The 27,761-nt window shown below is 38.9% G+C and overlaps 1 protein-coding gene across 1 annotated transcript; it reads left to right on the top strand.

Moving 5' to 3' along the window:
* Positions 1-47: 47 nt before the first annotated feature.
* eefsec (eukaryotic elongation factor, selenocysteine-tRNA-specific) lies at positions 48-13,168 on the top strand. Its single transcript, XM_034680520.1, has 7 exons — positions 48-814; positions 2,594-2,801; positions 3,019-3,115; positions 4,189-4,353; positions 5,371-6,003; positions 8,736-8,892; positions 12,163-13,168. Exons 1-7 carry the CDS (start codon positions 511-513, stop codon positions 12,336-12,338), a joined length of 1,740 nt encoding a protein of 579 aa, XP_034536411.1. The 5' UTR covers positions 48-510; the 3' UTR covers positions 12,339-13,168.
* The last annotated feature ends 14,593 nt before the right edge of the window (positions 13,169-27,761 follow it).

Raw genomic sequence — 27,761 nt, 5'->3', positions numbered from 1 at the left:
CTGTCAATCATCTCATTAAGCCCCGCCCATAGGCATTCAGTTCCGCTTGTGTTTCAGTTACCTTAGAGCCGACTAGAAACATGCCAAACTGTATGTGGGAGCTTCAAACTTATTCAGAACAAAAAAAAGAAACATGTCTTCTACCGCCGTATTTATGTTTTCCAATTACGCTCAAACAAGGAACCATTTTAGTGGGTCAGATTTGTCTTGGCACTTTTGTTGGCTGTATGGAAAAGGTTCCGGCATAGCATGTTGTCTCGAGGACTGACTGCCCTGACACCAGGGAAGATTTTACTCTCAACTGTTTACACGCGGATGTAACACTGAAATCGTATGGCAAAATATGTAAAATAACTTCACCAGGAGGTCAAAGAATTTATTTAAGCGAACAAGAAAAATAATGGACACATGTAACATTATTTCACGTTGCTGTTAGTGCTGAGATCAAGGTTCAGTTCAGAGTAAAACAACCCGGACGCCTGCTCACTTTACATTAAAAGTGGTGTCAAAATGTCAGAGTCTGCTGACAGCCGCATCAAAACTTTAAATTTCAATGTCGGGGTGCTCGGGCATGTTGACAGTGGGAAGACATCCCTTGCCAGGGCGCTGAGCAGCACTGCTTCCACAGCCGCCTTCGACAAGAACCCACAGTCCCGGGAGAGAGGCATCACGCTGGACCTCGGCTTCTCCTCTTTCACGGTGGATCTTCCTGATCAGCTGCGGGACAGTGAAGCCAAGCAACCGTATGACAGCCTACAATTCACTCTGGTGGATTGTCCTGGGCACGCCTCTCTTATTCGGACTATCATTGGCGGTGAGCTTTCTAATGTCTGTACAAGTTTGATGGTTTGAAGATATCCACATTCTTTCCAGGTCAATTGATGTCACTTTTGCCATTAGTGCGTATAAGGCTTTCAACTAAGATATCCTCAATATTATACTTATTGTGCAGAATGCAACTTTTTGGAAACAAAGGTGCTTTTCGACCGCAGGAACTTTACCCAGGAACTAGGGACTTTACCCCTGAACTATGTGCGTTTTGACCGGAGGAACCAGGGTCTAAATTCACTTCAGGGGTAGATAATCTCCCCCATGAAAAGCCCCTGCTTATTGTGCAGAATGTAACTTTTTGGAAACAAAGATGCTTTTCAACCGCAGGAACTTTACCCCGGAACTAGGGACTTTACCCCTGAACTATGTGCGTTTCAACCGGAGGAACCAGGGTCTAAATTCAGTTCAGGGGTAGATAATCTCCCCCATAAAAAGCCCCTGCTTTGGGGGTAGTACTTTTCAAAGGTCCTGGGACTTTCAGTTGAACGTAACAGTGTTTGTGGAGTTTACACAGTTGTTTAAACACAGAGGGAGTTCCTGGGAATGCATACTAGTTTAGTTTTTTATTAAGATTTCAAAATATCATATGATATATATTTTTAGTAGTTCTGGGGGCCCCGGAACTCTTGGTCGAAATGCACCTCATGTCAAACCTTTCTTCTTTAGAGAAACTCCCGGTTTCTCGTGACACCGATGTTGTTAATGTTGATGATAAAACTCAAAACAGTGTTTTCAAACGCCCTTTGTGCATTGCCTGTGCAGTATCTGTGAGCAATCGTGTCCAATCAAACTTGAAGCGGTTCTTTTTGCCACTTACTTACGTTGTTTCTCTCACTCTCAGATTTACATAATTTTAAACAAAAGCTTCTGCTTAAAGAAATTTTAACATTGTATCACTTTAAAAACCAATTGGTGCAGCCATGGCCACAGAGAATACTGCTTTCCCTTAAGGCTCTGTCATTGTGGGAAATTGTTTTTATCCAGCAGATGGCGCCTTATCTCCACAAACAGCCAAATTTGTCTTGTTATACTTGGGTGATTGGGAGTATGAGAAGAAACAACTGCTGCTCCCTAGAGTAGATCACTTTCTCTTTCATGGATATCATTAATAACCAAGACTAATGTTTTGAACTAACCAAAGAGTGTAACAGATGCAGACTTTGGTTAAATCCCTGTCAGTAAGACTTGGAACACTCAAACATTGCATGCTGCTGTCATGTTGCAACATACAAAATGAAACCTATGAGCCAGTGGGGTGGCACATGCTGTAGATTAGGGAGGAAGGAAAGTATTGGGATAGGGGTATGTATTAAACTTCCTTTGCTGTCCCAAGTGGGGTGAGCACAGGAAAGAGTAAGAGCCAAGATCGAAGGAGAGAAAAGAGGGGAACACAGGAAAGAGAGACTGCCAAAGTCAGGAACAGAAAAGAGGGAAAGGAAAGACAACCAAGTGAGCTGCAGCTCTAGTTTCAACCCTCCAGCCCTTTCCTCTCTCTATGCCTTTTTGCCCCCCCCCCTTAATTCTCTTCTTGTTCTACTGTTATTTTTGGATGTCTGGGTCCGTTCCTGTTTGTGTTTCTGTTGTCAGATTCATGGCTTCTTCTTACAGTTATTAGTATTTTCTAGATGCTTGGCAGGAAAGATTGATTTTCTTTAACAGCAAATCTTTGTGTGTTCAGTGTTAGCTTGCTGCTTTGCTGCTTCTTCATAGCAGCAATGTCTGATATCAATTTTTTTATGTTTGTGTGTTCTTCCTTCTCTAGGTGCCCAAATCATCGATCTGATGATGCTGGTGGTGGATGTGGTGAAAGGACTGCAGACTCAAACTGCAGAATGTCTGCTGATAGGAGAGCTGACCTGTCCTCGCATGGTGGTCGTCCTCAACAAAATTGACCTGTTGCCGCCGAACAAGAGACAGAGTGCTATTGAGAAGATGACCAAGAGACTGCACAAAACTCTGGAGAGCACCAGGTCAGAATTGAATGGAGAGTTATTGAATGTTGAATGAGGGCCCAGACAACTCAGTATGTCAGGTCAAGGCGTCCCATGTATTCCTCCCAGTGGCCCAGGATTGTGAAACTTCCTCAATTACTCAGAAGTCTCTCTGTCTGACCTACTTGGTTTCGAGTGAAGTGACTTCAATTAGCATGACGTAATGTTAATACAACTTTTTTTTTCTCTCTTCCAGATTCAAGGACTGTCCAGTGATTTCTGTTGCAGCAAAGCCTGGGGGCCCGGAGGCTCCTGACACAGAGGAGCCACAAGGAGTGCCACAGTTAATAGAGGTAAGGTCCAGAAACACATTAGCCTCCTTTCACTTTCACTGATTTAACTAAAAGAGCACTAAGCTCTCAACTACAAACAAGCACTTCATGACAGTTGATATTATTCAAACTGTAGTAAAAAAAAAGAAGTAAATTAAGTTCTTAAATTTGTTTACTCAAAGTAGGTTATCAACACATAACAGTAATAAACGTTCTTTGTTCAGCTGACAAAGTATATACTCAGTTCTGTCTGTACTGTAATTTGATGCCTACATGAATAAATAAGATAATAATGATACCTTAAAATATTCAGTTAAACAAATCTAGATACATACTGAGAATAAAATTTCTCACTTAAAGTGCTCTCAGATGGAATCTCAAAAAACTATCCCCCCTGTTTATTTTTGTTTGTTTGTTTTTGTTTCTTCCGTTCTTTTTCTATTGTTTTTATTTATATATTTTTTGAGTTTGGGTAATTCAGTGACTACAATAATGTCTTTTTCATTTAATTGTTATGTAAAAATATTGAAAAAAATGCAATGTACTTAAAGGAACAGTGGTCAGCAAAGATGATTTTGTTACCATCAGAATTAAGTTATTAAAAGAAAAAAGATTCTTGATGTCCAGATCTGTTGTCTGGCTGTACTCTTGACAGGCTCTGACATATTCAATAGCAGTTATCTTATGACTTAAGAGACAGTCAGACTTTTTAGATTGAGATTCCATTGCAGTGCTATATCCCATCTATCTACGTCATCACTCTGCCTTTGTACCTTACCTTGAACCCCTGAACCAGGTAATATTGGTGTCCCAGTGTAATTTTGATGTTTTACACTGATGATGTTTTGCCCCTTTATCACCTCTACTATTACGCCTCCACAATATTTATATTGATTGCAGCACATAAGGTCTTGAGGAGGCAATGTAAAAGGAGCTTTAAATCAAGTAGTGGCAGTTCACTTGTGACTCCTGAGATATGGTGCATCGAGCAGTGTGTGGGAAGCCCCTGTTTCTTATTTGTGAGATGTGACCTTCCACTATTGTGAACATTCTTGTGTATAAAAAGAAACATTTTTGTGATTGTTTGTTTGCAGCTTCTGAAGAAACAGACGTACCTCCCTAAGAGAGACCCTGGAGGCGATCTTCTAATGGCTGTGGACCATTGCTTCTCCATCCGTGGTCAAGGGACAGTCATGACTGGAACTATTCTGCAGGGCTCGTTGGCCATTAATGACACTGTGGAAATCCCAGCACTAAAAGTATGTCCCAAAACACCGGGCATGAATTATGAATCTTTGATATGTACAAGCCAGCAACATACCAGAGCGTTGGAAATTCTTTCATGGAAGCCGCAGAGTTTAGGAAGTTCAGAAGTTGAGTGAAAGTGGGCAGACAGACAGAGGGAGGGATGGCCGGGTGGGTTCAGAGGATGTGTCAGGTTAATGTGAGGGACGGATGAGGGGATGGGGGTGGACTGGCAGCACTGGAGTTGGGTAATTTGGACCAGATGCATGATTCCAACCAGGCTCAGCAGTTTTTGTGTGCAGATGCCCTGTTCACCTCTTGGTGGCAGCAAATGGTTAAATTAGCAGTGATTTGTTGCAGTGACTTTATTTTTACCTCAACTGTTGATTGAGGCAGTGTGTGGTAAGAGACAATAAGAAAACACTGAGGTATGCAAGATCTCCCAATGATCCATGAGTAGATGTAGTCTAGTAATCAGGTAGAGCGATAGATTTTGTGCACTTGCGATTTGTTTTTAGATGTAGAGTCAAAACAAATCTCAGGAGGGTTATTATCATCAACATAGAGATTAAATAACAAGCAACAGTGATATTTTGACTAATACCTCTCTTATCTCTTAAGGCGAGAAGGAGATTTCACAAAAAACGGGCTTATTTAATGAGCTGTTTATTTGTGTATGCGAATATTTGAAGTTATAAAATCTCACTTAATGTAACAACTGGAGTTTTAAAAAGACATTGAAATGTCATGATGTATTTTTTTTATTTTTCTGTTTTATAAGTGGGAGTAAAACTGAGCTTTAAATATTTATAATATTGCTAAAATAATAGAACCACCAACAAAAGAAACACATCTTTCAAAATGCTTCACAGAAACACTGTGCGCTTTGGAATCAATTACAGTCACATTCTTTGGTTTCTGTAGCTTTCTTTGGTTATGTTCCACATCTATGCTTTTGATTGAAAAAGCATAAATATTCATCTGTTTTACAGACCTGTTATGTGTTGTGTCTCTTTGCTCTCTGACATTAGGTGACCAAGAAGATAAAGTCAGTGCAGATGTTTCGGAAGCCAGTAACGGGGGCGATGCAGGGCGACCGTGTGGGTGTGTGTGTGACACAATTTGACCCTAAACTGTTGGAGCGTGGTGTATTGTGCACCCCTGGGTCCCTGCGCACCCTCTACGCAGCTGTCATCTCTGTGAAGAAGATCAGCTACTTCAAGGGCTCCCTCTCCACCAGAGCCAAGTTCCACATCACAGTAGGTCACGAGACAGTCATGGCGAAGGTGACTTTCTATGGCCTGCCACCTCTGGGTGATTCAAACACCCAAACACCTCCAGCACAGCCCTGCTCACTGGAGACACCGTTCACCTTTGACAGGGAGTATCATTACCAGGATGAGTATGTCAGCGGTCAGGGAGAGGGAAGTTCAGGACCTGACCCAGAGCAGTGGGCCTTGCTGGAGTTTGAGCGGCCGGTCACATGCCCCTCACTCTGCCTGGTGATTGGTTCAAAGCTGGACACAGACATCCATGCCAATACATGCCGGTTAGCCTTCCAAGGCTGCCTGCTACAGGGCTTTGAAGATAAAGCCTATGCTGAGACCTCCCTGCCTCGTCTGCGTATCTACAAGACAAAACACAAGGAGGGACAGGTGGAAAGGGTAAGTGGACACACAGTAGTGTATTTAAAACTTGGTATTCTTTATTCTCTTTAATCTGAACTGCTCTCCTTGCACCTCTGCCCTCGCCAACACCGCGTCCTCCTCCTGGCTTGCTTCTTCGGATGTTTCTCATTGCTGGTGGCACTGGAGCGGGCCTTCCAGACAGAGCCCCTATTGTATATTTATAAACAGACACGTACGCACAAACAAGCATGCATGTGCAACCTTGGTGTGTCGGGTTTGAGGCTTGGTTGAGTATGCATGCCTTAGCATTTGCTGTGACACCGGGGTGTGCGTGGGTGGCCGCCTGACGCCACTAGCCCTGTCTAGCTGTCAGATGCTGACACTGTTTGGACACACATGAGTGGCACAGGAATACCCACATGACTACCACTGGAGTTCACCTGACTCTTACCTCGCTCTCTCTACCTCAGCATCGTCCTCTCTCATTCACATGTTGTTTAGATTTTTGTTACGGTGTGCTCCTCGTGCTCTGTCCGCAATCCTCAGCACAAAACCATACTGATCTGTATCTCATCTTATCATCTTAATAGTTTTCCTTTTGACTTCAGCACCACTAGTCTGCAGTTGTTTGGTCTCTTGTCATTCTCTGCTTTACAGTCAAATGTGTCTGTTAGCACCCTCCTACAGGGTCAGAGTCAGGTCAGGGATCAAGTGTGTGAACTAAGTTTTGTGCTGTTAGCACCTCAGGCTGTTGACAGCTTCAGTCACTGATTCAGGATCAGCGGAGAGGTCAGACCGTGGTCATGTGACGTTAACTTTTGTCACTCATACAGTATGTGTCCCAGAGAGTGGCAGTTGTGCCTCAAAAAAAATTCCTTTTTGCCAAAGAACACATTGCTGGCATTTTTGAGATATGACGGCTTCATCCAGTCACAATTCATATGGTCTGCCGGACGTGTACAGCAAGTGTATTTTTTTTTAAAATCAGCGCATCAGTCACGCTTGAGGGACACGAGGGGTCAAATGTTCAAGAATGAATGAGGGTAAGGCAGAATGAGAGAGGAAGAGCTGCCGGTGGGGGGTGAGTTGGAGACAGAGCGGTGCCCTCCTGTGATCAGATTAGTGGCGGTTAAGATCAACTTAGTGATGGGTGATAAGAAAGAAATACAAACAAATATAACATAGAATGTGCATGAGGATGAAAGACAGAGAGAGCGAGACAGCTAGGCTGGGAGCCACAAAGAACACTGCTGGTGGTGAGTAGCAGAGCTGATGAGGGCAAAGGATGAAGGACCAGCTCCTCTTCTTCCTTATTCTACAGTAATGGAAGTTAAATCACAGAAACAAAGCATCTTTAGTCCCAACAAAGGGATGTTTGTTTCTTTTAAACAAGTAATTCTAGTAGCCACAGATTGAGGAAATCAGGGCTGATACTAAAAGAAAAAGAAAACCAGTTTAGCCGATAGTCATTTTCCTAAATAAAATGTTGCTGCTTATTTAATTTTAGTTGTTATGAACTCCCCCATTTGGGCTATGGACAAAAATTGTTCTTCATTCTAAAAACATTTTTTGGTTAATGTTAAAGTCATTCAGGGCCCTTGTTACACTATCTTCCAGTGAGCATTATATAGGTTGTACAAATTCACAAAACAACCTTAAATGTAACCACCATACACCCATTAAGATTAATTTTTTTCCAAGTAAGCCCAAAAACCTCTTTAGTCTGCTTTACAACCACAAACTCAATAAAAAGCAGTGTTACAAAAAAATGAGTGCTGCTTACTTTAATTAAACTCAATATACAAACCATCACAAAGCAGTGAAATTAAAAAATACATAGAAATAATGAATAATTGCAATTAAAAAAAACAGCGAACATTTATCTCTTGTGTTTTTTTTAATCCAAATGTTTTCTTTTTGTATCTGAAATAGCAAAAATTTATTGTAGATTAAAACATGTTATACACATGCCATTGTTTAATGGATGCAACAGATACACGCAGGGCATAAAATTAACTTTTTACCATATCTGCCATTGGCTAGTGACCTCCAAAAATGTACCAGCCAAAAATATTTTTCACCGGCCAAATAAAAACATCATGCCTTATTTGATTTAAAATAATTACCAATTGTTTTTATTTTGAAAATCCAAATTAAGCATCACGTAAAGAATACAGTTATGTACAGATAAAATTAGATTCTTGCTATTTTATTAGGTTATACTTCATTTCAAGGTGACTGCTGCATCATCATGTATTAGAAATATTAAATATTCAAATATTAGAATATGTGTCGCCACGTCTTCCTCGAAACGCTCTTCCTGCTGTGCTTCTTCAAGCAAAGGGAATGAATAGAACTCCAGTAGCTGACGTCACGCTGTTCCCGACGTACCCAATCCCAACACAAGTACAGCATGCTGCGAGGGTCAAAATAGCCTGACAGTTCAGAAATGGGTGAAAGTATGAAAACAAAACCTCACATGCAATACAACATTTTCTGTTGGCCACTGGCGGGTGTGTGTCTTTGTTTTACACGCCAAACAAATTTTTTACCCACCATTGGCGCTTGACTGGTGTTAATTTTACGCCCTGGATACACATACCGATATCTGTGAATAGGGTACACCTTGGCAGACACTGATGTGCCGCCCATGCATCCGCCAACCTGGTTCCTCCCTTATTTCTGATTATTGTGTCAGATTTTGTGCTTTAAATCTCTTGGTCATGAGTGGGAATGCTCATTTAACCCCTTCCTATTCTTGTTCTCAGGTGACTGATGATTACACTGTGATTGGACGCAACCTCTTCAAGAAGGAGACCAACCTCCAGCTGTTTGTGGGGTTAAAGGTCACGCTGTCCACAGGGGAGACAGGTGCCATTGAGGGAGGGTTTGGACAGAGCGGGAAGTTCAAGATCCGAATACAAGGTAAGGATAACCTGAGGTGAGGAGTCATCTCTGTTAAAGTTAAACCTGTGTTCAAACTACTGATGCTGAACGGGGGCCAAGTAAACCTCCTTCTCCTTCAGTACACACATCTTTTTTGGGGGGGGAATTTTGGGCTCCTCGGACAGTTTTTTAGGATGCGGTAAGAGCGGTAGGCCCAACATCCTGATCCACATTCCCATGATTCCTCTGGGGATCGCCTGTATTCCGGGGGAAGTCTGTTCATGTTTATTTTACCTTCTGTTGCTCCAAACCCACTGCTCCACACCGGGAGGGAAGAGAAAACAAAAACATTTAGAAAGAGAACCTCACCTACATCCTCTTAACTGCATCACACTTCCATACACCGAGACGTCTCAGACACACTTAAACACACACATCTTCATGCATGAACATAAAGCAGACATGCTATGGTGTTCATGTGAAACTCCCTGTGGGCATTCAGCAAAGATGGCGCTATTCTACTGATAATGAGAAGGTCAAATAACGGATAGGACGGTACATATGAATGGGGGCTCTTTCAACACTATCGATACAGTAGTATCAATGACACGGTAAGTTTAGGTGTCTGTTCTTTAGTATTGACCTTTAAACTTTAAACTCTATCTCTCCTTCTCTATGACTGTGACTGTGAAGTCTCTTGCATGCTTTACCTCTGCATGATGTTAAAATGAAGATTTTGGTTGTTGGTTGAGTGCAGCAGTGTTTCATTGATTAACAGTGACTACATGACTTGTTGCTGTTTGTATCATCAGATTACTTTGATATGAATGTGTTTCACTTTTTATCCTCACACGCAAAGATTCACTCTCTTTATCTCATGTGTTATAGACAGTGGTGGACAAATTAGACAGCTTCATTACTTAAGTCAAAGTATAGATACTCATGGTCAAATATTACTCCAATACAAGTGAAAGTTGCTCTGTCAGATTATTACTTGAGTTAAAGTACTGAAGTACTTGCTTTTAGAAATACTTAGTATTCAAAGTACTTTTAAAAAATCTCAAAACTTTGTATTTTCACAATACATGCAGTCAAGAATCCATAGGAGTACATTCAGTTACATTATGTTTATTTAGAAAACATTACTTGAAATCTCTAAAAACTATACCATGGAATAAAAACAGAAACTAAGTTACTCCAAGCACAGACAACTTAGTTTGAAATGTTCATCTGGAATGAAACAAATGTTACGTAGCTCAACACGCTTTCTCAGGTTGGACAGTGAATGTTTGTATGTTTGGGCAGAGTGGGAAAAAGGGAGAACATTTCAAATGATAAGTATCATTCATCATTTCACAAACCTGTAACACGAGCTAAAGATATGACTATGGGTGCTCATGTGGAGAATTATAGCCATCATTACCACCTCTAAATGAACTGCCTGATCTGAGTGAGATCTGCTCTCTGTTTGCTCCACGGTCAACCGTGGAGACGCACGATATACAGGTACGACTAAACCACTGAGACAAACAGAACTACACAAACACATTTTACTGTTTTAGGGATCAGATTTCAGAAAAGAGAAGGAAATTCATGAGCTGACTTCAAAGCAAAAGTAGTGAGTAACTAGAGCGCTGATAGAAATGTAGTGGAGTCAAAAGTACAATAATTGTCTTCTGAATGTAGTGGAGTAAAAGTAAGAAGTATCCCCAAAAAATGATACTCAAGTAAAGTACAGATACTCAAAAAATGTACTTAAGTACAGTACTCAAGTAAATGTACTCTGTTACTGTCCACTACTGGTTATAGATAAGAGAGTGAAGTTATTTCCACTTCGCTGCTATTGTCGCTCTTCTGTTGATTTTTACCTGCTGCTCACCTGTGTTTTATCTAGGGTTGCACTTATTTTTCAACATCTATTAATCTTCTAACTGTTTTCTGTATTTCACAAATAATTGTTCACCACAAAATATCAAAACACTCTTTCTTATAGCCTGAGTGTATACCATGAAACTCAACAGTATGGAGGTGCTGGTTCAGCTAAGTCCTGAATGCATCAGCCACGAGTTCAACTCTTGGCCTTGGCTCTCTGAAGCATGTCTTCCCCTCTCTCTTCTCACCATATTTTCGGTCTCTCTTGAACTGTTCCATCTAATCATGGTGAAAGGATGAAAATGAAAAATCTCAACAGTGTAAATATTTGTTTAAACAAAGCAGCAAATCTTCAGAAGCCAAGATAGGATTGTATTTTGACAATATTCTGTGAGTCAACTTAAAGGGAGGGCAAGGTTAGCTTTTCTCCTTACTGTTTGTGTAAGCAAACACCTGATTTTGCATTTCTTCTGCAAGAGAAGTTTGCTAACTTTGCATCATAGCATGTTATATACTTTTACATTAAACTATTCATACTGTTACCTAACACTTGTTCTGAGATTTTAGAATTGCCTGATCAAGATCTATTGCAACTATTCGTATCCCCAATATACCACATGCATTAAGATTGATTCTTTGACGTTTGAAGTCCATGCTTCTGCCTCAGAAAATGTATCAGAGTTGTTTTTATGTCTCCACTGGAGACACATATGTAAAACTGCAATCCCAATGTGTCACTTGAATATGAACATAAATCATTTAGCTTTCCGTGTGTTTTGTGCCAGTAAACAGACAGTCTCAGCTGATCACAGATAACAAGAAGAGATTCTGGCTGCTCTGCGACCATTATAACCCTCACGTTGGTATAACGATAACAAGAAGAATGCTGGCGCCGCTGTGTACGCGAGGTCAGACAGCCTGTGTGAAAAGCAATGAACCCAGAACATTTCTTACCTTGCACAGCGGCAAACATTTTCTATCAACAAAACATATGCATGCAGAAAGACCAGAGGGGTAGATATGATGGCAGAGAAGATTTTTTTTTAGAGCATGCATGAGGAGCATCAGACAGCAGCTCAGTGATGGCTGTGAACGAAGCTCGAGTCTTAGGAGTAACCAAGATCTGTTTCTCTGGATATTTTCATCAGTTACGTCAGGAGGATGAAAGCGTCAGTTGATCTCGAGGTCAGCACACTGAACAGGCTCCAGCGCCAAATGCACATATAACAGGGAAGAACAGATCTCTATCATGCATCAGATATACCTGCGCTAACATGATAAGGCTGACCTAAGTACAGAGCATAGTGTAGGACATTGTAGAGGATGATCTAGATTAGTTACTTAAGGGGGGCAATTCTGTAATGTTTCTGAACTGTTACTTTCAAATAACAGACAGTTTATCCTTTTACTTCACCTCCCTGTTTATCTTTCATTCAGAGGGCCTTCTCCCTGAAACCAAGCAGCTGTTGTCCTCTGCCTCTAAGAAGAAAGGAAAGGGTGGAGGAAAAGGTGGAAACGAAGAGGAGCCCAAAACAGACTCGCAGCCTGTTAGCATTTTCTTGCATTTTAAGCGGTATATCTTTGATCCCCACAAGAAGATGGTTCAGTCTTGACCTCTGGTGCTCACACTTCAGCCTGAAATGCTGTCACGGTGCTGATTTAGAGGTCCTGTGGAGGTACAAGCCTCTGTATTAAGGGTGTGGTTGCTTTCTCATCAGCCATGGGGACAGAGACAGTCTGCTGAAACTGCACTGATTGTGGAATGCTGAATGAAAACAAAACAATGATTGTTTTATCCTCCTTTGTGGAGATAAACTTAATCCACTTTGCTCCATTTCAAGCTGCTCTTCTGTTCCTCATTTGAGTTGTCTTTAAAAAAAACTACACTTTTGTTCTTCTTAGCTCTGAATCAATTCATTCAACATGCAGGACTGTTTTCTTTCTCAGTGTTTTAATCCAGTGAAGGTCTGGTTATTCCTGTGTGATAGATTTATCGGCTATGCTGTGTGATCATTTTAGAAACTCTTGCTTTCATTCTTTCATCAATGCAATTTAATTTACTATATGGCAGTTAGAGGAGCATTTAGGGGTGCTACATGTTACACCAGAACTTAATTGACTTAACTTTAATTGAACACATTTTTTAGGAGGACAAATAAAACAAACCTTTGCTGAAACTCTTTTTCTGACTCTTGCTTTTTGTGCAATCTTTGTTAATAAACTTGATGATAAACTTGAAATCCAAACTATTTACGGAACATCTGAATTCAAAATTCAATTACCATTCTCAAAAGATCCTCATTAAAAGCCTGAAATATGAAGAAATCTCAATGCTAGGTGGGGCTTGTGAGTGGAGTTAACACTGATACATGTGTACTAAAGTCGAAGAAAAACTGATCACGTGACAATTCTTCCCAATGAATAGACAATGAAGTTGAACCATTATCTTCAATATGAATTCCACCTTCTTGTTTTTTTTTGTTTTTCTTCTGTCATTTGTCTTGTAAAGCATTTAATGGGTACAGTTTAACATACAATTCTTCCTTAATTTTCTATGTGTCACACTCTGTCCAGAACCAATTTAATGTGTTCACAATCCCAGCTGTTACAAATATCCATAACAAGTTAAGGTGCTTCTGTAGCATCCAACTGAAAGTGTCCACTGGATCGTATTCCAGAAGAACGGACAATACTTTGTGATGGATGTTGGAAAAAAAAGATCTCTGGCTTATTTGATACATATATGATCAGAAAGAGCATTTAATAAATGAGACTGATATATCCACAGATATACATTATCTACTGTGTGTACCAATGCAACAATGTGCATATTGTGTTTGTTTCTTTAGACTCAAACTTGGGATTATATTTTTTAAAGCTTTTTTTATTTTGTTATTTTTTTCTTGGAATGTAGTATTGGCTAAATATTGTTGATATATTAATTAAATGTTCACAATTCAGTATCATCAATAGAATTATTTTTTTTATAAACTTCAGTTGTATTACTTATTTAAATTTAAGCTGTATTTTGTAAGTTAATATGAATTTAACTCAAGTGTTTTCCAATCTTTCATATTTTCTCACAACAAATTGCAGGTCCCTGAAACAAAGTTTTACTGTGGAAGACTTGGTGATATCAGCAAGCACTCTTATCAACAAATGCAGAAGTGTGAAAATGTGATTTTGATTGTTAGTGATTGATGCTGTTAATCAATGACTATAAAGGTAGAACATGGAAGTCCCTGTGTGTCTTTGGGGGTTTATGTGTGTCTGTCCTGTCACATCTGTGTTGTGGGGCGGAGCACTCAGTGCAGTAACTCACTGTAAAGCAGATGATGTCAGCAAAGTGTCCCTGTGAGCAGCGACTCTATCTCAGCAGGAATCTGTGGAAATGGGAGAGAGAGAGAGAGAGAGGGAGGAACAGCAGGAGGAGCAGGAGGGGACACTGGAAGGATTGTTCCTCTGAGTGACAGTCCTTTTAGTCTTATCTCCCCTCGTTCTTCTTATAGAAAACCAGACGGGAAAAGAAAAAAAATAAAATCTGTCGCTTTGTTCTCCTGTGTCTCTCCAATTTCTCCTCCTTGCTCCACTCCATCTTTCATTCTCAAGCTATTTTATTTTTTATTAAGATTCTTTTTCTCTTTACATTGCTGCTCCTATGTCTCCTCTTTCAATGTAGTGGAAGCATCTTTTAGGTTTCCTTAATATTTACCTTTAAGTTGTAATTTCACATGCATACTAGGACTGCACAATATATATATATATATATATACACTACCGGTCAAAAGTTTTAGAACACCTCAATTTTTCAAGTTTTTTATTGAAAATGATGCAGTTCAATGTCTTATTGTGATCTGAAATAAAAACATCGAACAAATAAACAACTGAATTTCAAAAATAAATCATGGAATCAATTCATAAACCAAAATGTAGTCTAAACCTTTGACTCATCAAAGTAGCCAGATATAACAGCTGAACACACTCGTGGTATTATTCCTACAACTTTCAAGGCTTGACTAACCTCAATTGCTGCAGAATAGCAACCCATGTCTTGTTCCCTGAAAAAGGCCTTTTCGTGTAATTCTGAAATGTACATAATTTTTTCAGTTTTGGGTAAACCTTACCTTTTTTTTTTTTTACCTCTGGCACTTCAACACTTACCTTTGTACCATTTCAAGCTATTCAATGGACTTGAACTGCTTGGATTTCAATAAAAAAAGTAGAAGAATTGGAATTGTTTTCTAAAACGTTCGACCGCTAGTTTATATATATACATATATATATATCAAAATGTCATTACATTGCATAATACTGTGAAATAGATAGCTGTGAGTAAACAAAAGTTAAAGAGTGCATATTAGCTATACCTCACATTTCCTATGTTTAACAGCTACCCTTCTCATGTTTCTCTGTTTAAAACAAAAAAAGCTTCTTTTTTTTGCCAGCAAATAAGCACTACTTAATCTTTAGGTTACTTGAGAGTAAAATGTACACATGCTGAGTGAGAAAGCATTGCTTGTGCTCTTTTTTTCAGATTGCATGTGATAGATTCACATCTCTGCTATGTGAATGCTAATATAGCTATATCAATGAAATTGCGGTTTATGGTGCAGCCTAATGTGTACCATAACAATTCACCTTTTGTTGTTGATAATACAATACAATCTTTTGCCATGAAAGGTAAGCTCCATGTAAGTTAGATCCTTATCTCAAATCGCAAACATTTAAAAAGCATGCAAATTAATCAATAAGCTGAAAGCATCAAAACCTTTTTGAAAAACTGCATTGTGCTGTAATGTAATTGTAAAAACTGAATCAATTTAGCAGCATGTCGTGTTTAGAAGATGATTATTTTCATCCTCCTTGTCTCGACAAAGATCCTCCTTCATTAATGCGTACGCGGGAGTGTGGGTGCAACGTATTTCCCTCACTATGTTTTAACATGCATGCTAATCCTGTTGTGCCTATCTGTGCCTATCTGTGTGTGTCATGGTTTGGATTTTTGTGTGTGTGAGTGTGTGTGAATGAGGAACACTGTCATCCCTGTCCAAGCTTAGGTGAGGAGGTTTTGGGTGGACTGTATAATCTGCTTTTAGAGCTGATTGTGGCAGGAGGAGGAAACAGACAGACAGGCTATGGGACCACTGCTGCGAGTGTGTTCTCGCCTCAGCTCACCACACACACTACATCACCAAGCCAGGACACACACACACAGACACCTGACATAGGAAAGTGATCACACCTTGCTGTTTATTTTTGCCTATTACTCATATTTCTTCCCTATAATTCCCTACTGGACTTTCTGCATTTCCCTCCTTCATTTCCCTCCTTTTCTTCCATAGAGATAAACACAGCCTTGATGATTTCCCCTCAATGCCCTCAGCCATTTTTCTGGTGGCTCCCGGTCAGCCAGGGGTCAAGGGTCAACGTCTGAGCTCCTGAATGTTTATAGATGGGAAACAGTCTGTGATGAGCAGAGATAAGAAGCAGAGAGAAAGAAACAGAGGGAGGTGTGTGGAGGCTGTGGATTATTGACAAGGAATAAGAGGAGGGAGAGAAATGGGTTTGTTCTAGGCAGAAGAGATTTAAAAGACTAATTAGCAGCTGTTTAAATGATAAATAGTTGAAACATTAATTAACAGTTTAACCAGTGGGGAGGTGGTTAGGCTGCTGACATTCTGAAATATATTCCTGGCTTACCACTATATTCTAGTCTCTTTTGTCTAACCGTGTGTTTTCTTTGCTTAAAAAGGAGCTCCTGAGGTCTTTTGTTTGAAATTTCTCAGTTTTTTTTATCCAAACAGCTCTATTCAGATGTTGGAATTTCTATGTAACTTATACAAATATGATTACTGTTTTTAACACTATAACCCTCGTCTGATAGAGATTACATTTGTTGCTGATTATTTGATGACAGGAGCTGTATTAGACAGCTTCACTGCACTAATGAGCAGACACACAGATAAAAATCTCCCTCAGCCCCTCGCTCCTCTCAACCCTCGCTTGCCAATATAATTAGCTCTGATTAAAACGGGCATCGTTTAATTAATACCGCCGCAGCCTCTTTCAGGCGACTTCTCCATTTCCGGTGCTGCTTATCTCCCATCCCCCCATCAGCTGTGGATTTTTCTCTGGCTATTTTGTGGTTGTTGTGTTTTTTTTTTACATTTGTGTGAATCTTGGACATAGATAGAGGCCTGTCTATATCACTCACAAGTAGTTTGGGTTTACTACATTTTTTGGACTTATACATTATGTCTTGCATTGTTTGCAAAGTAAAGCAGTAAAAGATGAATGAATTCTACTTGTTTATCTTATAGCCAGTTGTCTTTAATTTGGAGGTTGTCATTTTGACAGCGGTGTGTTCATGAACTTTAAGTCTAAATGTAAAAACCACATGGACACTACAGAGAACATAAAATGAATTTAAAGCTCTTGGTATTTTAAATAATATATTGGTAAATCTCCAAGTTACTTGCCACTAACCACTAAAACATTGCTTTAACTGACTATTTGTCTTCATTTTAAACACAAGAATAACTTTTCTTACAAAACCAGGTCCTACTGAAAATTGACCCATGTTTAACAGCTACTACTACATGAAAAATTAAATGTTTGAAATACATTCAAATTCCACACATTTGATAGTAATAATTCATTGCCATTTTAATTTGATAAATTATGCTATCTTTTGAATTGTAACTTGACTCAAGGGGCTTTAAAGTTATTTTTACCCAACAGGAAAACATTTTTAAGTAGTTTGGCACCACAATGTGAAACTGCATGTATCATAACAGTTTTTTATCTTCCTTAAAAATACTGTAGTATTTGCCTCTAAATCATATCTCTTATTGTGAACAGTATCCAGAACACAGAGTTGTATAATAATATTTAAAATGTCATTATTTGTAAAGCCATAATATGCAAGCAGTGTCTCTGTGTACCTTGTCTAGGCCATGTAGAGCTTAACCAAACTCTATTAAAAAGTTGGAAAGGTGGATTTGCCTGCTGCAAGAGAACATAAGGGAAAAGGCAACTTAGCGAATCTATAGACTAAAGCCTGTGTGGCATAGTCAAGTAGAAATAAATTGTTTTACCAAGCTCAAACTACATAGATTGTTTCTTCGGGTTGTCACGGATTAGACACTTAGATTTTACACCTCAAAGATAATATTCAAAAGCTTTTTGTAGGTTCGACTCCACTTGGTGAGGAAATTATGGAGTTTTTTCTCTGCTTTTGATTCAGTGTAAATTACAAATAAATATGTTGTCAGTTTTTTGTGTAACTATTTCATACATGGTCTCTAATCACATGTTGCAGAGTGAGACTTGGACTTTGTTTCACTGTGTATAAGTGTGCTATATTGTTTAGTCTCACTTTCTCTCTTTCAGTCCAAACTCTGCAGTACTTTTTGTAAATTAATCTAAATGATTCTGATCCATTTAAGATCTCCTGACTTAAAGTCATGTAAACTTTATCACTGAAAGTTTAAGTTTCTAATTGTGTCTAGTGTAAAAAAAAAAAAAGGCTAAAAATTATTCCACAGCTTGTAATCCTTATTTCCCCACACATGCAAAAAATTGTCTTTGCTGATGTGTCCACAGAATTGTTACAAGGGATAAGCACTACATCCTAATGAAAGAAGCGCTTTCAACACTACCATTGTTCTTTCATCACCACTGAAATTTTTGCATATCTATTCCTGTCTCAGTTATGTAGACAGAAAACAAAACATGCAAATTAGTGCTGGCACCTCAATAAAGCAATCTATTGATAAACTGCTTTTATACCCTCACAGTCCTACACACATACACACAGACACACGCACACACAACAAAAACAATAGTCTGCTTTGCTGCCTGCATCCTCACATCTCCCTGCTCTTCACCTCAGCATGAGGAGACAGACAGTGAAAGGCCGTCAGGGGCTGATGGATGAAGAATAACAGCCAATAAGTACAGCTGAGCTCAGCAGAATCTAGTCTTTCAGGTCAGAGGTTACCTGCAGAGTCACCTTGAAAAATGTCAGTGTTCTTTGCTGATGTCCTATTGTCTTTTACTTACCTCGACACACTGGGACAATGGAGAGAACCACACATACTAATTTTAATTATAGTTGTGATTAAAGTGAAGCTGACATGATCCAGAGAACATCAACATCAACATAAAGAAGGCCACAGCAGGCCAAACCTCCCTTCATAATACCCCATCCTGCACATGGTTAGCACACAGTTATCCTCTCAGTTGTTTCCATATTTTGATTCTCTTAAAATACTTGTATACTTGTACAATACATGTATTGTTAGCACTTAAAATTTGCATGTATATTTTATTATGTTTATCACTATCGGCTAATACATTTTTAAAAATGTACAGATACATTGTTTAATTAGACTAGAACATATCTTGCTTAGTCTGTATAGCTGTATTCACACATGCAAAACCCCTAAAAATGCCTTCATTTTCAGTGTGGGTTGCGTATGTGAATGCAGACAACTGAAATTTTCACCCCAACTTTACCTATTTATTTTCCTGCCAGCGCCCTAGTATACTATCTGCAAAAAGTTAAGGTGAGCTGATGTTAAAACACATCAGGAAATAATCTGGAAAACTTGCCACAAGCATGTAGTTGGGGATAATGACAGTTAAATCATGCGACCAGTGGGGAGAGCAGCTTGTAGAGGGACAAATGAAAGCATCAAGGGATGAAGAAAGATACTTATTTTTAAGATGAGAGAAGCAAAGATGTCTGCTCATTCATTTGTTTGCACGCTGCATTGATATTAAACCAAAAATGGTCATGGTCATAATGAGCTTCCAACAAAGACTTCTTTGGGCAGTAATAACAGAGTTGTTGTTGTGTTGGTGTTATTTTATTTTATTTGTGTGCATGTATCTGTTCATAGACATTGATAAAAGCTATTTTATTTTGATGTTGCAGGCCTGCAGTCTGCATTTTTATGCAAAATCTGTGAATACAAAGATGGATTTCATGTTACAGAGTTAAGTTTTTAGTTTCTGTCATGCTGGCTTTTAGCTCGATGTAAAGTCTTAACTATCATTGAAGTATCGGTTTTTGGTTTGAGGTCCTGTGCAGTCAAAAAAATGTTCTCACTAATTATGTTAAACCAACATAGTAATGAATTTAAAGGAAAAGCCTGAAGCTGTTCCCTTTTCAGCATTGTGTTACTGCTGAGGGACTGCAGGGCTGCAGGGAGGAACGTCTAAAACTGGGGGTCCGGTCCAACTAAAATTGCTGCTGGTGGGGTCATGTGATGTGTAGGGTCATGTGAAAAGTCACTTCCACTCTGGATAACCTTGTAAAAGATGTCAAAGGGCTGTCAACTATTCTTGGATTTTCATGCTTGTTATACAATTTAATGAAATGTCTTCAGGGAGCCTTGGGGAGTCCATTTAGCTCACTAAAACCCAGAGGTAGATGTTATGTTTAGATTTGTCCCCAAACATGACAGTTATAAACAAAGAAACTCGTCTTTCATCGTGAGTCAAGCAGTTTGTGGTTAGGCATCTGATGCCACTGAGCCAAAGATATATTAAGCATATGAGCCACATTCGTTTTGACTGTCATGCACCTGTGTTATCTCAATGGGAGAAAGATCTGGGCATTCCCCTCAAAGCAGAGCAATGGGAAGCAATTCTGAGACGTTCAAACTATTTGTCAAAATGTGTTAGATACAAGTTAATCCAAATGAAGATTCTGTGGAGGTCATACATCACCCCACAAAAACTGAAGAAAATGAATTGTCATGTTTCAGATCTGGGCATGGCTGTGAGATGACGGGAACACTAATGCATCAACTATGGTATTGCCCAGAGATCCAAAGGTTCTGGATTGATGTTAAAGATTTTTTGTGCAAAATATTTGATGTCAATATATCATTATGTCCTACAGTGGCCCTACTGGGAAACAAGATAGATGGAATAACATCCAGAGAATTACAACACTTGATCACGTTAGCATTTCTATCTGTAAAACGGACAATTTTAATGAATTGGAAGGTAAGAAAGGCAAAATGTTTTGATATAGACAGCTGGCTTAAAGATTATTTAGAACTGATATCTATGGAGCAAGCAGCATCAGCACTTGTAGATCCAGGCAGTGGCCACAGAGGCTCTTTGAATTTTATTGTATCAGTGATGGATAAAAGACCTTGATGGCTCCTATTGATACTTGACCTGAGTTTTAAACCCCATGAATTCTTGAATGAACATGAATGTATACATTTTATTTATGTATTTATTTTTCAATTTTCTTTATCTATACACTGAACAATATTTACGCTCCACCCCTTGCTCCCATGTCTTGTCCTGTTGTAGGTTATCAAGTTTATTTGTTTGTATGTATATTTGTTTGTTTGTTTAGACCTTGTCCAGTCAGAGTTGTATTGTTGTATTATAATTTTGTGTAATTTAAAAAAAATAATAATAAATTAAATGCGTATTAAAAAAACATCTATAAAATAAAATCTTTTCAAAGAGTGTCAAACTTATTATTTCAGAAAAAGAGGTAATTAACAGAGCTGGGGTGTATTTTTTCATCATTTTACGTTCAAGATTAGAGTACATCTAATTTGTAATTTAACAAAGTATATTAGTTTTACATATATATAGTCCATTGATATCAAAGTACAACCCCATCTCCAAAAGAGTTGGGATGCTGTGTAAAATGCTGATGAAAATAGATTTTGATTGTTTGCAAATTATTTAAGAATTGTTTTACTGAAAATAATGCAAAGACATCAAATGTTGAAACTGAAAAATGTAACTGTTATTTAAATTATTTGATCCTTTTAGAAACACAGGTTGTGTTTGCAAAGAAACACCTGGAAGAACATCTCCCAACTCATAGGTTAATTTGCAACACATTAGTAACATGACAGGGTAAAAAAAAAGCTATTCCAGAGAGGCTGAGTCTCTCAGAAGGAAAGATTGGAAGAGGTTCACCACTCTGTGAGAGACTGCAAGAGCAGATAGTTCAACAATTCAAGAGCAATGTTCAAAGCATTTAGGGATTTCATCAGCTACAGTATGATATCATTGGAGAAATCTCTGTAGAAAAGGGGACAAGGCTGAAAACCAATTCTGGAAGGCCGTGATCTTGGCCCTCAGGCAGCACTGCAATAAAAACAGACATGACTCTGTAGTGAAAATCCCTGCATGGGGTCAAAATTACTCCCCTAAACCATTGTCTGTGAACACAGTTGTTGCATCAACAAATGCAAGTTTAAGAGGAAACTTTAACATTAACAAAAATGATCCAGATTCACTGGCAAGTCCTCTGGGCCTGAGAAAAAATATGCTGAGAGATAGCAAAATACTTAAGAACTTCTAAGAAATGCAGAATCAAGCGGTAATTATTGGTGGGTTTATTATTGCAAGTCTCCCATACATGAATTTAATCAACAACAAAAAAAACATTGATGCACAAGAAGTTTGAAAACAGTTATTTTGTTTGGGACTAAGTTGCTGGACTGTCATTGTAAAGACTGGATGGAATTTTGTTTTCGTAATGTTGTTTCTAATGGGACAATCGCACTGCCCTACAGAGGCTTAGTGCTCCAAAAAAACCTAGACATGCTCGAGGACCTAAGTATTTATGCTTAAAGAAACCACAAATGTATCTTTAATAAATGGAGAAAAATGTTTACAGGGTGAGTGGTTCTGCTAAAATACCACTTAAAACCCTCAAAAGATTTCTTTATAAGCAAACACAAGGTTATCAGATAAAAAGACTTTTATAGTGCCCTGAGGTCTGTGCTGTGTGTACTGTAAGGACTCTGTGTGTACACAGAGTTAGCCGTGGACTGTCAGACAGGGACATTGGGGCCCTGGTGTCTTCATGGGGACCCTGACATAGCTTTGGTTGAGTTAGGAACCAATCTGAAAGCCCCAACACTGTCAGACTGACCCAAACACCGCCTGATGGGGCTTTTAGAAGACCAGAGTGAGTGACAGAGGTTTAGGGGAGATCTGACACTGCAGCCTGTGGCGCTGCTGTTTATGTATGTATGCTCGCCCTCCAAAAACTGTGTTTATAAAAACAGTGGCCCACTGCCCATCAGATAGGAGTGCAGGGCTAGGACAGGGGCAGCTCCTCTGAGAGATCCAAAAGGAGACAAAAAGTCAGCAAGAGACAGGGAGAACGACAGGAAAACAAGAAAACAAGACAAACTGAACATGTTAAAACAAGGCAGGGGGATGTTGGAGGGGGGTTCATTTGATGCAAATGTGGTCTGAAAAAACTCCTGAATCAGTTTCCATAAAAGCCCTCTTCATGTCTCTCTAACTCCTCATTCTCTTTTCACCATTCCACTCAGTCTCATCCTCTGTTTTTCCAAATGTTTTTGCTAAACTCTAAAAAAAGTACTTTGATTCTCTCACTAATCCCCTGCTGCCTGTAATTTGATTTCTTCCCTCAGTTTTGCCCCTTTGGTTGTCTTCTTCCTTAATTAGCTCATATCCCTCTGGTTTGCTGGATTCAGGGTGTTGACACGCAAACGGCACAGCCCCAATTCAAACATACATATAGTGCCCTCCAGACTGCTAATGTTACACTTCCTCACTTCTTCTACTTCTTTGGAGAGGCCTGAACTTAATGTTTGTGCCTCCTGTGCTGCTTGCCTACTTTTACCCCCAGTTATCAGTTGTTTCTGTTTGATGTGAATGTTAAAGTTTTGCGTGTCTGATTTAATATTGTTTATTCAAGCAATGTATGGAGCATTAAAGCACTTTGCTTTAATGCTCCATACATTGCTTTACCGTTAGTGGTGACAGACTGTTTCATACTGTTCAGTTTTGTGCTCAGACTCCTTTTCTCCAAGTTTTATTTATTTCCCTTGTCCTTGATCGTTTTAGTGCTATCAAAGGAAAACAGAAAAAATCCTTTTTAAAGTTCACATTTCAAATATATTAATTGTTTTACACAGCTTTCATTTATTTCCCTAATAATCCCCTGAGGCGGCTGAAGACTGTTTACTGTCTCTGATTTGCAGTCCTGTAGCTTTTTCTTCAAGCGTTAATTAACCTTCAAATGGAGAAATTATAGCAGACACACAAGAATAGGCGCACACTCCACAGTTACACACGTACCAGCACACTGACTCAAACAATGGAAAAGAGTTCTTCTTTTTTTCCCCCTTCCTTTTCATCTTCGATCTCCCTCTCTGCTTCTTCCTCGCTCAGACACACATGCGTATATACCAGACTTACAACATTGCAAGTCGACATTTATTCTCTCTCTGTCTCTTCCTCATTTCTTTTGTGCACTGAAGTCCGTCTCAATCTCGGCCTTGGGATTCTTCTGCCTTCTGTCGGTGCTGAAATAACATGACAGTTTCAAAGAAAACACATATCTGTTTTCTGCTCACAAACCAGCCAATCTCCCATTTTTTTGCTCCACTTGTTTCTCCATTCAGCTCTTTTTCTTCTTCCTATATGTCATCATCATGGTCTTTCTTTTTGTTCTCTGCTTACAGCTGGTATAACATTCTATTATTTTGATTTAGGCTCTCATTTGGTTCATTCCAATTAAAGGAGCTCATTCATATGAAAATGGAACGATGATAGTGATTTCCTTCCCCAGCAACAATCACTTACCTTACACTGCAACTCTTAATTAGAAACTGGCTTGATTGACACTGAGTGTGCACTTTACACAGTCTATACACATGCATACGTAAGCTTTCTGTAGAATAACATGTCTCTGACTATATTCTTTCTAATTAATATAATTAGTATTCTTTCTCCTCTTCCCCTACCTATTCTTTATCTGATCATGCCTCATGGTGTCAGCTATATGATAGCTTAATTCATGCAGTGTTTACTGTTCCAAAAGATTCCCATCAGCCTTCCCCTCCTCCTCTTTTCACTGCTCCATGGCTGAATATTAGGCGTCAGCTGTGTGTACATTACATCATTGTGAGGAGGCTGAGGGCGACATGAAAACAACAGAGGAGCAGAGGACGTTAAAGGATGACGATGAACAGCAGATACAGTGATTGATGCCTCTGTGATTCCACACCTGCATCTTTAATGACCTAATTATAATGTTACGACTACAGGACTTATCAGTAACATTGTACAGGTTATCATCATCTGGTGCAAATTTAATTTGAAATATTTAGATGCACTTTTTGCAATTATTTCACCAAACTTTAAATTAACCCCCTGTTTTGACAATAAGCATAAGCTCAAGACCAGCTGTTAACACGGTGATTACAGGGATTATTATAACAATTTCATATTGTTTCATTTTTGATGTTTGAAAAGGGGTTTGATAAAAAAAATTCCAAACTTAATGTCAAGTTTTTTGATATCTTCCATAACTTTCAGCTGTATATAGTCATTTTTCTCAGTTTAGCTTGGCCTCCTGTCACAAAGTGTTGAGAACAATCTTTTAATTTATGAATACAAAAATAGACACTCTAAATACAAGTTTAGAAAAAGAAAATAATTTAAACTACAAACTATTTTTACATGCAGTTTTGTACATTTTATTACAACACCTGCAGTGCTTTAGACGAATCACTGCCCACAACAGTCACAAAGTCAAACTCTGGAGATAAAAGAAAAGTGCATCTCTAAACCCACAAAATCTCTTTTTTTTATTACATGTAATCCAACAGTTTACTCTTGTTACCATTACAATTTAACAGATGCAATGAAGTGCTTTCGTGTTACTTATCTTTTCAAAGGTCTGTGGTGACGTAACTGCGTTGTTAAAATATGTTACCCGCAGTTTGATAATCTCAAAATATGTAAACATCTCATCATTTTTTAACGTCTGTTTCCCCCTTAATTTTCTCTCCTCTGGCTTTTTATCCACAATTTCAAATTTGATTAATTAAAATTAAAGGAGAATGTTTTAAAGCTCTCCATTGACAGAACTCCATACATCTACTTTGTAGTTCCTGCGGCTTAAAATTACAGGTGGGGTCAGGAGTTAAAGTTCATGTTTACAGAAAACCTAACTTTGCCAACCAATCATAAGTGTCACTTCTTATTACTTTTTATTGTTTTGAAATGAAGTTTATGGAATCTCACAGACACAAAGAAACAGACACAATCCACCATGTGAATACACTTCATAAATTCAGCTCTTTTGTGCCCTGTAGAATCACCTGCCCTGCTACCAGCGGGTCCATCTGTCTGTCTGTCTCAAACTGAAAAATCTGATTAGACATACCACTAACTCTTGTGCGTGTAGAGAGTGTGTGTCGATGGGAAGATTTAATGGAGGATTGGGGTTGAGGAGTCGTCTCATTACTGATGTCAGGCCCAAAGCTTCAGGGTAGTGTCCCACGGAAATGAGCCATTAAAATTGAGGAGGTATTTATTTTTCTCCTTCCTCGTTTTTTCTCTCTACATTTGGCACGGTGTGCAGAAGTCAGACAGACTGTTTGGGAATGATTTTGGACAGCAGCCCTCATGGTAGACTATCGTACGAGTTATACTTGGTAAATGGATTGCTGCTTCGATTATTATGGCTTTGTTTTTCAAATCAGTAATATCTAGGAGGGGGGGTTCCCATCTCCCATTGCAGTAGCTCAAGGAAGTAATCAGAACGCTTCTTGTTTTATGTTGGCACTGGAGTAAAGTTCAGTGCGCACCTTGGCTCTCACTTTTCACTGTAGTTTCCCTCCTCCAGTCCTTTTCTACAGTTTTGGATATACAAGTGCAGGCTTGTTTTAGCAGATAGGAAAATTATGCAGAAGCCAAAGATGTTGTTGATTGTACAGATGAGTTGTTGTTTTATCAGCCAGCATGAGGCCAGGATTGGTCTGCCGTGCAATCCTTTGATATGAACTATGACCTAGAAAATGCTGAGGTGAGCAGCTCTCACACAGAAACAATGATTGGCACTGAGGAGAGGAGACCATGTTTTGTCACAGCTGAGCACCAAAACAAACTCAATGCAAAACAATCATAAAAGGAACTGAAATTCTACCCCAACTCCAAAAAGTTGAGACTGTATAAAACCCATCCATCCATCCATCCATTATCTTGACCGCTTATCCCGTCAGGGGTCACGGGGGGCTGGAGCCTATCCCAGCTGGCTTCGGGCGGAAGGCAGGGTACACCCTGGACAGGTCACCAACCTATCACAGGGCCTGTATAAAACCTCCACATCTAATTGAAAATAGTACATAGACAACATATTGAATGTTGGATCTTCAATAATGTATTTATTTAAAAAAGATATTTATAAACTCTTTAATTTGATGCAGACAACACATTTCCAAACAGTTTGGACATGTACATGTTTACCATTGTGTTGTATCACATCTTCTTTAGACAACACTCTGCAAAAGTTTCGTAACCAAGGAGACCAGTTTCTGGACTTCTGAAAGTGAAATATTGTCCCATTATGCTCTATATTCTTTCACCATTTCAGCGTCACAGTTTCATCACTCTTCCACAGAGTGGTGAACCTCTTTCCATCTTTACCTCAAACTTTTTCAATATTTTCTTGTTCCTGCACCAACTTTTTTTTTTAAATTTCATGCAGATCATGCAAAGTGTTTCTGGCATCAAATTCAAAATGAGCATATTTGCCAAATACTTTTCTAATCGATGAAACTTTATCATTGTTCATTGTTAAAATTTATATTCTTAAATTTCATTTCTCAAGCTTTTATGGTTGGATCAATCAATCAATCAATCAATCAATCAATCAATCAATCAATCAATCAATCAATCAATCAATCAATCAATCAACCAATCAATCAATCAATCAATCAATCAATCAATCAATCAATCAATCAATCAATCAATCAATCAATCAATCAATCAACCTTTATTTGTATAGCGCCAAATCACAACAAACGTTATCTCAAGACGCTTTTACAAACACAGGAGGTCTAGACCACTCCATGTCAATTTATGACCAGAGACCCAACCTCAAGACAGGGTAAGACTCAGTCTGACCCCGCCTTAATCCATCATGAGCATTGCACATCGCAGTACTTAGCTACAGTGGCGAGGAAAAACTTCCTTTTAACAGGCAGAAACCTCAG

This window comes from Notolabrus celidotus, chromosome 1 (genome assembly GCF_009762535.1).
Source record: "Notolabrus celidotus isolate fNotCel1 chromosome 1, fNotCel1.pri, whole genome shotgun sequence".
Classification (NCBI taxonomy): Eukaryota; Metazoa; Chordata; class Actinopteri; order Labriformes; family Labridae; genus Notolabrus; species Notolabrus celidotus.
Note: the sequence above shows the minus strand (reverse complement) of the source record. Positions and strands in the feature narration are given on the sequence as shown.

What these genes read in the sequence shown, in the direction of transcription:
- eefsec (XM_034680520.1), top strand. Translation starts at nt 511, where the DNA reads ATGTCAGAGTCTGCTGACAGCCGCATCAAAACTTTAAATTTCAATGTC. An exon ending in AGGAGGGACAGGTGGAAAGG is followed by an intron (nt 6,004 to 8,735) that starts GTAAGTGGACAC and finishes TCTTGTTCTCAG; the next exon opens with GTGACTGATGATTACACTGT. An exon ending in GTTCAAGATCCGAATACAAG is followed by an intron (nt 8,893 to 12,162) that starts GTAAGGATAACC and finishes TCTTTCATTCAG; the next exon opens with AGGGCCTTCTCCCTGAAACC.